Here is an 11,045-nt window from a genome sequence, read left to right as displayed (position 1 = left end):
GGGCCTAGTCCCTTGAAATAATATTAGTTCTCGTTTCATCACGAACCGGATCGCGCCACCGGTCCGTCTTCTCCACTACCTTACGATCCACCCTCAGCGCCCCGTGGGGGCTCGCGTGCCTCGTGCCTAGCCTGCCCCAGGTTTTCGGATCTACGGTACAGTGGCGCAGATGCCACTGAATAAAGTCAAAAGACAATTCAAGTTACCCTCAATTACATAAAAGTACATAGTTTTCAATACAAGGCAGCCCTAAAGTTCGAAACTTTACCAACTCACCGTATATTGCCTGCCCCCTAAACCGCCTACCTCCCACGTCGTATTATCACCGTTCTACAGTATCTGATCCTTTCGTTGAAGGATTCCACCTTTTTACACTAGTCTCTTTTCCCATACACCAAAGTAATCTATACGGTCAAAAACGCGCAGATCCAAGTTGATATTATACATTACATCATAATATTACACACTGATACAACGACACTAGTAACAATTAGGTTAATAAAACATAGGCCTTCAGCTAGATGATTAGGTATACAGTATTTCTAAATATAATAATGTTGCCACGAAACTATCCAGAACGCCTAAAATTGAAACTAGAATGTGGTTGGACCCCACATCTCCCCCTGATCTACATTCTGAAGTATTTCCCCTTGCAAGACAATAATATTATGTTCTCTAGATTTCTGTTTTATTCCCAATGTAGGATTATGGTGTAGGAAGCGAGGAAAAATGGTGAATTTCTCTAGTGTTTCTGTTGTAGATTGTCACGTTATGTGTGGTTAGGGCCCTACTTGGATGAACCTGGTATTAGTCCGCATCAGGTCTGCTTTGTCCCCCAAGTTATCAGATAAAACTTAATCCTTCTGATGAAGGATGGAAGCCAAGAAAGTGCTCTAGCGTCTCAGTCTTGAGTCATGCAATACTACTCTGTGGCTCTGATGCCGTGGGGTCCAGCAAGGCTATGACCAGGCCAATTGATCGAAGATCGGAGAGGCTATGCGATACAGTAGGATCAGCACTGATCATATAAAGCACCTCGACATACCCTCTTTTATCATCTTCTACTTTTGTGTTTTGAACAGCAATTATTCTACATTGGCCCACAAACACGGGGGAAAACAAAAAATGTCTCCTCCACACGTACCTGCAGTTTCTCCAACCACCTTGAGTGGTGTACACTCTACTACAACCACCTTCAGCAGTGTACATTCTCCTTCAACAACCTCACGTGCTACACCGATGTATAGCTTGGCTACCCAATTCACAGTGGGAGCTCCGCCAAGTCTCTGCTCCGCAAGCGACTACTCGTACGAAACAAAATTGGCAGTCCCTACAGGATACATCGATATCGCGGGTGGAGGTACTGGCTGGGGCCCGGAAGGTTCCATCTGGAACATCTCTACCGGCGCTGGGGCTAAGTTGACCGACATGAAAGCCGAGTGCCAGGGCAGCGCATGTACAGGCATTTCCGGTAACAAGGATAACAGTGGGAAGATGATCCGGCGACCGGATGGCAGTTGGTTTATGAACGTCACGGCCGACATGCAATCCTCACTGATGATTTCGGGCCTGCTTCTTGCTGATACAACTGGTCAATCCACTGGGGGCAACAATACGTATCCTCTAGACGTCGTGGCCGTACCGCCGTGCGGTTTGCCCGTTGCGGAAAACTGCACCAGCCGAAACTTCACTCCTGATCCTCAACAATGGGAAGCCTACCAAGTGGACTCGTTCCTCAAGTCGTACTTGTCCAAGCATGACATCAACAGCTTTGAAGCCTTAGTGAACCAGGCTCAGTCGGACTTCGAACCTAAAATGGATGCAAACGGCAAAACATGCGACATAACCAACAGCAATTTTAACTGCGAGCCTCCGTTGAATATTGAGTGCAGTAGCGACCCCACCGCTGACGAAATTCGAGGAGTGATTATGACTACGGCCATCGTCGAATTCGTCAATTTTATGAGCACGTTGTATCAGTCAGTGTCCACCGTCAGCGGCAGCATTGGCAGTGAGCTTGACGCAATCACCTCAAACTTCTGGGTTCCTGCTGCAACCGAGACCTGGACTGAGATCATGAGTGTTCTCTCCTCTGTTATCGGGCTCATGATCGCGGGTTTTGTTATCCTCGACGCAGTAACCGATGCGGCCTTCACACCTTTCCTCGTCGCGGGATCAATCGTGGCATCAAATGCGTTTGGGCTTGCCGGCAATGCAGGCAACCTGGCGAACCCTTCAGACACAGACACAGAGTTCGAACAGAACTCGAAATACGAGACCGGCGCCCAAAACATGCTTTCCCAAGTCATGAACGGCTTCGATGTTCTGATCAAAACCAACGAAACCGGCCAAACCGGCATCAGCAAAGTTATCGGCGGCGGCGCCTGGGTCGGCAGCGGAGTTAAAAGCTTTTTCAATACGGATGGCATCGGAGCGAATATCACTGGGTGGTATGAGGAACTTATGATCGCTCAGTTCATCACCAAAGCCCTTACGGACAACGACGCTTACATTTTGTTCTTACCCTATGGCGACAATGTTCCGTACAATGGTAAGGCATGGGGATTCAACCAGACGATGTGCGAAGATCACTGGACCAATGACCCCAGCTGGAACTATTACGCTGCTTGTGACATCACATTCGGGCCAAGTGGTCCTCCCGGCATGTCTGTCTTCACGCGACCCAGCAGTGAGGGTTCATCCTCGGACTCCTGGGTGAAACCACTCAGCTACAAAGGCAAAAACATCACTGGATGGGACATCATGGCGTCCTCGATCTGGGGTCAGCAGCAGCATGGGTTCAACTTCACATACCTGAGTGATAACTTCACCAGCATCGTATCCCAAGGGGGGCTTTCAGCCGTGAGCAGTATTTTCAGCAATGTGGCAATTGACCAGCCCGGTCTTTATAATGTGCCTGTCTGCCTTGTCAAGGACTTGGTTTACATGCCCGGCGTTGATCAAGTGATGAGTGATACCGATAATAACGAAGGCGTTGATGGGTACTATCATGCTGATGACCCTTGTACATGCGCAACCTATGGTTATACATCGCCGGATGGGAATACGGGCAACTTCACAGACTTTGTCTCTTCAAAGGTCCAGGACAGCATCAGCGGCGATTGCAGTGTCTCGGGGGATATGCGGTCACCCGATGATGTCTCATATGGTTATGGTTATTAGATATCATTTCTATTTCTAATCAAATTATTGCCTTGTATTTGAGATATTTGCTGCCACACTGGCTCCCACCTTCGCGTCCGTACAAACTGCTCTGGTCGACCGCGGCCATGAGTCGTGCCACTTGCTGTCCTAAACGAATCGGTGCAACATTTACTAAGTTGTTAGACAAAGGTGGGAAGTATTGGTGAAATCTTCTGATGTGGCTTTGTCGTCTGGAAAGGAGTGGACTGATTACTCTGCGAGAAATTACGAGGTGGCAAGGGTGAACAGATGGCGCTAGGTCTAATCCTCCAGGGTGGATTCCAGGAGCTGGAAGTTTTGCTGGGTATTTTGCTAGCACAAATGGCATACTATGGATAGTTCTTAGCTATGAAAAATGATCAGCTACAGATCTCAACTCGGGCCTCGGTCTGTGCAAGTCCAGCTTCATGCGCAACCGAGCTCCCCGCATAAACCAAAATACATATCCCCCATTCCTCATAACTGGAGTAATGCATTGACAACTTTTTCTGCTGAGCACAAATCCCAAGCAAGTAATTTGTCTGGTGGCCGCTATAACCGTTCGTAGGCAGGAACCAAAAGAGAACCGGACAAGGCATCTATTAAAATAGGGCACGGTCGGGAATTGGAAATTTCAGTCAGCAGAGTCTTAGCATGCGTATTTGAATGCGAGCGAAACCTTCATTCTCTTCACTGGTTAGCACTTGACCAGGGTCCCAGTTAAGGCCCCATCGATATTCTTCAGCCCCAAGCTTTTTAGCCCCGCCAAGCTTTCCAGCCCGTAGAAGGATGGGATCTGAGCTCATCAGTTGCCACTATTGAGCTGGCGCACCTTCTACGCTGCTACCCAGTTTCGTGTGTAATGCATTCCGCAGGAGAGCGAGCTAGGCATCTAAATCGATGTGACGTCGGGTCGTTTACTTCCGAAAGGGGGAAATTTGACGGCCCTTACGGAACGGAACACGAAGTCTAAACATAGCAACTATGATCATCATTTCTCCTCATCTTTAAACTGAGTGGCCAACTCCTTTAAGGATGCAGGATGGGGCGATTGGGTGGCCCTGGCGATCCCCCTGGGATTCTGTCCATAAGTTTTCATCTCATGTTGTTATAAGTGTCGCCGTATTTTCTCTCAGGAGATTCCAGAAATTCAAATCAACTTGCTCAAAGTCCAATCCCAACCAACCATCCAGACCATACAACCATCGCAGAACAACAATGCGTTTTCAAAGCCCGCTTCTTATCCTGGGCCTCTCGGTTCCCCTAGCACTCTGCCAGGGCGGCACTGTCACCATCCAGCTCCAAGGCGACCACTGTATCTTCCAAGGAGTAACACCGGACTGCGAGGGTAAAACCTGGCCATTCGCTATAGCTAACGGCAACGACTGTTCCGGTAAGCCCTGATATGTCCTACCAGGATACACCCACTGGTTAGAATGCCGGCGCTAACTGGACCTTCTTCAGATGTGAACAATAGCTCGCAGGCCCTTTGCTTCAAACCAGATGGCTCGTACGGCCAAGTGATCAACATGTACAGCAACAACTTGACGCATATCAGTTTCGCTGGCGGGTGGTGCTGGCTTCCGAGCCTGGAGGAGGGCGCTTCGTGCACTGTTCCTGCGCCGTCATCTTCCAGCATGTCAGTGCATTCCAGTACGCCAATGCATTCTAGTACGCCAGTACCTGCCAGCACGCTGGTCGCACGCCAGCAAAGGGAGGATTGAGTTCTTGAGAACAGCTTTAGATAAGAATAAGAAGCCTGCAGTGCTTTTATTCTTCTGGATGTGGACTGGTGGAGTTGTTGTTCCACACCTAATCCGTCTACTATGCATTTCATGTTTCCCTCGGAGCGGATCCTTGCTCTATGCTGTGTATATATATCTGTGTATAGTATGCCGTACGTTTGAAGACGATAGTTGCTACTTATGTGGCCAATAGTCGCTATGAAGTAAAAATTCATGTGCTCGCTACCATTTCATTTCCTTCTTCAATCCGTTGGCAGTATTTTGAGATCATCACTGGCACTAACTTTGTGCGTATCCCCCGAGGTACCAAGCGAGACATTCCACTTATTCCAGTTGGTGTGCCTGATATTATACGTCTTAAGATGGAGATGAAGATTCAGCAGTGACGTAAGGCATCTCTCATGAGGCCAACGCCCGCTCGAACAAAGCACTGACTGGAGCAGGTCGCCGATATTGAAAAATTCGCTTTCCGGGACAGAGTGGCGGGAGACATTCTCGTCGTCGAGCGGGAGAAAGCTCACTTTCTACAAGTCCCTTCATCAGGCTGACTAAAGTTGAGCAATGCGTGGCTAACATGTATGTCCATGTGGTGGGAAATTTACATTGGCCCCAGACAGTAGTCCTTCAGGCGTCCACGCATCATCCCCATGGGGCGAAAGTTCTCATTGTACAATGATTTTCATTTTTCATTAGCTGGAGCAAGATAAGATAGAAAAGTAGCACCCTGACTAGGATAGGTAGGCGGCTACCCGCTGAACATAAGAGATAAATAGAGCAAGGCAAAACGACAAACTTTTGGGGCAGAAGGGGGTATTCACAAATGCTGCCATGGCGCATCGAAATCAAAACACTTTGATATACATGAAAGTCGTCACTCGGGTAGATAGGTTGGATCGTTGAACAAGGGTTCTGTCGTTTTTGTTTAGGGGAGGGGGAGATGGGATTGGGAAATGTCGAGAATGAGAGAGAGAAAGAGGGGAGAGTGTAGGTATTGAGAAAGGAGAGAAAGAAGCAGAAAGCGGATTTCTCCGGTCAAAGGGACCGAATTAACGACTCCAGCGAGAGAAATCCAGATTCTGCAGGATATTGGTATCGGCTGCTGCATTCCAGTCCGCAGCCAGATCCGGGCGCGCGGGAGCAGTGCGAGTAGTCGGCACCTCTTCCGAGAAGATACTAGGCTTTGTATTCCGGCGCTGGCCGGGATAAGCACCCTCGGCGGCATCAGCGCCCTGCGCTTGCGTTGCCAGAGCTCGCTCGCGGACTTTCTTAATCTCCCGGAGACGAGTGCGCCAGGACGAGGTATGCTCGCCGCCCTTGATATTCCAGACGAGCGAGAAGACAGATGCGTTCAGGGCGAGGATGCGCACGAACGCGGCTAGGTTCTTGCCGGAGATGACCTTGGGCGTTGCGGCGGGTGACACACTGGGGAAGCCGGGCTTGCTCATGACTTGGACGCTGTAATAGAGCTTTTCTGGGTCGGTTTCGCCCTTTGTTCCCCCGGACTCGGTGTACGCAATGCGGCAGGCTGGGGTGATGATGATGTTGATGGAGTTGAATTCGGATGGGATCGTGTCGAAGTTGAAGGGTAGATTGGATCGGTTGAAGACGATGGTGACGTGGTTGTTTCCGATGTTTCGTTTCTTGTTGATGCAGTTCGGGTCGTGATCGATGTCCGTCGGCATCATCGTCGCGACATGGTACACAATCTCCGTCACTCGGTCTCGCCACGCGTATGTGGCTTCTCCATCGGTGTCGGCGTAAAGGCCTTGGGTATTGAACTGCGCATCTCGAAGGGAGACCTTCGCTCCCAGACCTGACAAAAAGTGTTCATAGTCTGTGCTGCCGCCGGTATTGGCTAGAATTTCCGTCTCCTTGGTCTGTCCGTTATCAACGTAGACAACTCCAATGCGGTGTCCGTCCACGATGTCGGTTCGGTCGAAGTTACCAATCGCACGTCGAGTTATGTCATCCTCAGGCACTTGGATAGGCTGCACCACTGTCGGCGTAGGGAAGGCCGTAGCGGTCAACTGAAGCAGGACGTGACTGGGAAGAATGGCCGTGCGCATGGCATCTGAGTGCAAATGTGCATCTGGGGTCGGAGGCACTTGGTGAGGCAGGACTGGTGCCGTTCGCTGCTGGTAGACGGCATACGTTGTGCCCGAGGCCTGGCGCTTGGTGATCTGGGTCAAGCCCGTCACACCAGCAGTCTCCATCGTGACGATACTCATTCCCACGACCCATGACTTTTTCGAGACGGGTCCATCTGAGGGAGATGGAGGGAAAGTCTCAAAGGGAATGGTTTCTCCCAGATCGGAGAATGCCACACGTTGCATCAGGTCGATGATCACTTGGCACTGCTCCTCGACCACCTCTTGCCCTTGGTCGTCGTGGAAAATAAGTCTGCTGGTGAGCCAGTTGACGTGCTTGGGCCGATCTTGGAGCTTCAGCGACAGGAACCAGAAGACCATGACATGGTAGGTCAGATTGTTGATGTACTTCGACATGCCATCCTGGGGAGCAGTTTCGGCCGGCTCGGCTTGCTGCGAGGCCATTTCTTTGACACCGCCACTCAATCTCGATTGAGGCGTTCGGCCAGTGGGAGAGTCGGATACTTTGTACCGGTGTTCTCGGGAGGTCTGCAAGAATCGAATGCAGATGCCAAACACGGTGCGGATTTCCTCCTCACGCAAATTGACATAAACATCGGGAAGTCGGGCGAGCAGCGCCAAGAACTCCAGGATATGCACGGCAACATTGGACATGGTAATCACCTTGGCCATCCTGTCCAAAATGCTGGTTAAAGACTTCGTAACCGAAAGAGGGATCTCGTGGCAGGAGAGCGAAAGGGCCTGGATACATCCACGAGACGTGGCACCCCATGACCCGATGATGCCCAGCATGAAGGCCCGGACGAGATCATCCTCTTCGCTCTTTGCAAAGTGCTCATGATAACTGATCAGCATGCAAAGCGAGTCGAAAATGCAGGCCGCCACGTCACTCTTCTTGATACCTGTATGCGCCGGCGGTTCGTGGAAAGTCTCGTTCTTCACCTGGTCGCACAGAATACTGCGAAGCAATTTGATCTGTGGGATGGCATTGTTGAAAAAGTCCCTGTTGCCAAGCTGGGGTCCCACATGAGTGAGAACGTAGCTGTAGACATCCCAGTCGGTCTCCCGTTGCAGCATCGAGATAATAATCTCAAGCCACATGTTGATTTTCAATACGCCCATCTGCGCGGAGACTGGCTCAGGTGGTTGCGATGCATCGTCTGCCTGGGTGTATACATACACAAAGGGACTGGGTCCTTCGGGCGGCTGTTCAGGAAGTACTTGCGGCAAGGCGTACGTCCAGACCGGAGGCGTGGGTCTTGAAGCACGACCAGAAAGGCTCCCGCTACGTCCCAGGGCAGGTTTAGACATGGCTGGAACAGGAGTTTCTCTGATGGGAAGCTTCGTGCTCGGGGTAGCTGGCACGGCATCATGCGGAAGATGTTCTTTGAGAGGGCTGTCGATGGAAGCCTGCGGATTGGTATCCATACCAATACTTCGACCCAGCGCATTGATCAGGAAGTCATTCTCCGATGTCGAGATGACAATGACCGATCCAGCCGAATCGCATCGAAGTCGAAACAGGAGCTTCAGCACCGTTAGCCGGGAATCAGCAGGGCGATCTGGCGACTGCGCAATGTGCAAAAGTGCCTCAAAAACCAGGACCGTCTTTATTGCGGAGTGGTTCAAAGCGCGTAGCATCATCTTTACCAGGCCCACGGCACACACATTGGCCAGCGTCAGTTCCAGAACACTAGCAGATGTGCGGCGTGGCGGAGATGCGTAACTGGGAGATACCACTTCGCGCGGTTCAAGTTTGCGTACATCACGCTTCATGGGCGCACTCAAAGTGGTCACAAGTGTTTTGAAAATCTCATCATCACTGGATTGAACTGCTGAGTCGGCAAGGAATGAGACCAGCGACTCCAGAAACAAGAAGTCGTCCTCGGCGGAGAAGTCTCCCAGCAAACGCTCAAAAAGCCCGTGCTCTTGAGTGAAGAGCAATTTCTCGTTGCCGGACAGGGCTTCCTTGAGCGTATCCAAAGCCAGGATACGAACATCCGAAGCCTGTTTTCGCGACGAGACGAACCGGGATATCAGGTCTTGACAGTGGCGGACCCAAGTCGAATCCTCCGATGGGTAACACAGCTTGTCCTCTCGCATGGAACTGATGATCAGTTCGGCCTGAGTCGGTTCAACATGCTGATAGGCCTTTGTGAGAAACTGCACGGCAAGTTGCTTCTGCTCTTTGCCCATCCGCTCCCACAGAAATTCGAGAACAGATGCGATCCGAATGAGGTTTGCAAGAATGCTAGACTTGGTATCATCATGAACTGAGCCTTTGTGGAACTGAGGCTGGGGTGGGCTTGCTGCGACGGGCGTTTCTTCCCTTTCATCCACCACTCTTCGAGAACAGAGAACGAGAAGGCCGATGAAAGCTGCCCAGTTCCGCTCTAGAGCAACGCGCACATAATCTCCCTCTAGGATATTCAAACACAAGTCCAGTATATCGGTATCCATGCGAGCATCATCCTTCTGGGCAACGACCTGAAGCGATTCGATCAATTGGTCAAAAGGGAGTTGGGGAATGCCATCCTGGCCATAAGCACGAATGAGGTCCGAGAAGACGTAGAGAGTGCCACGTAGGACATTCAGATTCCGAACCTGTTCGGGAGCAGATGACTCTGCCAGGAAAGTGTGGAGCATATTCACCATCTCAGCCTGTCGTCGAGACTTGGCAAGACTGCGCACCGCTCGAGACGTGGGACCAGACAGAGATTTTACTGATGCATGGATGCTGCACAGAACCTCCAGCAACGTATCGAAGCTTGCGTCGGGCACATCGGCATACATGATGACGGCATCGAATACAGCCAGCGAGTTCTTGATGTCGCTAGCGACGCTGGTTCTCTTGCAGATGGTGAACGCCTCGGTCATCAACGATTCAATCTCCTCCGGGGTCGGTGGTTTGCGTTGCAAGGTGATTAGGTCGACTGCAAACTGGAATAGATCTCCGAAAACTGCCTCATCCTGGCTCAGACCGTCTGGCTTCTTCCCTTTCTTCGCCTTGGAGCGCCCGGCCGCGATGGAGGTGTAGAGGGGGACAATCCACGATGAAATGATGTGCAGGATGGAAGAACTGGTGAAATCGAGCTTCCTCCCGTGATCTGATAGCGAGATTAAGGCCTGGACCTGGGAAGCGACGACATCGGCTTCGGAAGGACAAGCGATCGACTCGAATATCAAGCGCCGAGCCGCGGGCGACAGGTCCTGGCGAGCCGCAATGGCCTCCAGCAACCTCGCGCCACTTTTCTGGGCCTCCGGAGAGCTATCATGATGCAGGAGATATTCGGCAGCTTCCCACAGGACCACCGACTGGTCGGCCGTAAACCACTGCAAAGACCTTGACAAAAGATCCGCCTCTTCAACCGCCTGCGTCACATTCTGTTTCTGCGAGAGGTTCCTTAGCGAGGTATCGAAATCCGGGCCACCAGGAGGGTCCGAGGAACTCGACACGACGCTGCCACGATGCATTGATTCAAGCCCTAGCACAAGTCGGTTGCTGCCTCGGTGCCCATCAGTTGTGTGCGACAGGGAGTCACTGCTGCTTTCCTGGAGCGAGACGGGGGAGTGGGATTTCGGACGGACGACACCTAGCGTCTTGAAGACATCGGCGAAACTGGACGAGGAGGGTTTGTGTTGAGGTGCTGGTGGAGGAACATCGTCTGAAGACATCCGCTTGGCCGAAAGCGGTGGAAATTGTAGAGAGGGGAAGGTTGATGCCTATTGGGTGTGCTGAGAGTATTAGTCGTGGATGATAATCATCTTGCATCACTCGCTGCCAAACGACCAATGCCATCAGGGGCAATACTGTGCATACCTGTTGGAATATCACTCAAAAGAGCATTTCACCGCATGGGCAGCTCTATAGGTATAAGGTACACATTCAGAGGTGGCGAAAAGGTGGCAGGCGGGGTGTGTCAGAGGCTGCTCTAGAGATTGATATCTCAACGGGAGACAGCTGCACAACGTGGGTGGGGGGGTGAGTGGATATTTAAACAAAGAGTAA

At 51.3% G+C, this 11,045-nt stretch overlaps 3 protein-coding genes across 3 annotated transcripts; 2 read left to right on the top strand and 1 right to left on the bottom strand.

The window, feature by feature from the left end:
* Positions 1 to 1,239: 1,239 nt before the first annotated feature.
* PFLUO_LOCUS2515 (uncharacterized protein) lies at positions 1,240 to 3,183 on the top strand (the record flags this gene model as incomplete). Its single annotated transcript, XM_073779663.1, has 1 exon — positions 1,240 to 3,183. The coding sequence occupies one exon, from the start codon at positions 1,240 to 1,242 to the stop codon at positions 3,181 to 3,183; it is 1,944 nt and encodes a 647-aa protein (XP_073636596.1).
* A 1,218-nt stretch (positions 3,184 to 4,401) lies between these two features.
* PFLUO_LOCUS2514 (uncharacterized protein) lies at positions 4,402 to 4,907 on the top strand (the record flags this gene model as incomplete). The annotated part of the gene is made up of 2 exons (XM_073779662.1): positions 4,402 to 4,576; positions 4,648 to 4,907. 2 exons carry the CDS (start codon positions 4,402 to 4,404, stop codon positions 4,905 to 4,907), a joined length of 435 nt encoding a protein of 144 aa, XP_073636595.1.
* A 1,067-nt stretch (positions 4,908 to 5,974) lies between these two features.
* On the bottom strand, positions 5,975 to 10,711 carry PFLUO_LOCUS2513 (Tuberous sclerosis 2-like protein; the record flags this gene model as incomplete). Its single annotated transcript, XM_073779661.1, has 1 exon — positions 5,975 to 10,711. The coding sequence occupies one exon, from the start codon at positions 10,709 to 10,711 to the stop codon at positions 5,975 to 5,977; it is 4,737 nt and encodes a 1,578-aa protein (XP_073636594.1).
* Between the last annotated feature and the right edge of the window lie 334 nt (positions 10,712 to 11,045).

Source organism: Penicillium psychrofluorescens (assembly GCF_964197705.1).
Source record: "Penicillium psychrofluorescens genome assembly, chromosome: 2".
In the NCBI taxonomy this organism is placed as follows: domain Eukaryota; kingdom Fungi; phylum Ascomycota; class Eurotiomycetes; order Eurotiales; family Aspergillaceae; genus Penicillium; species Penicillium psychrofluorescens.
This window is presented reverse-complemented; position numbering and strand designations above follow the sequence as displayed.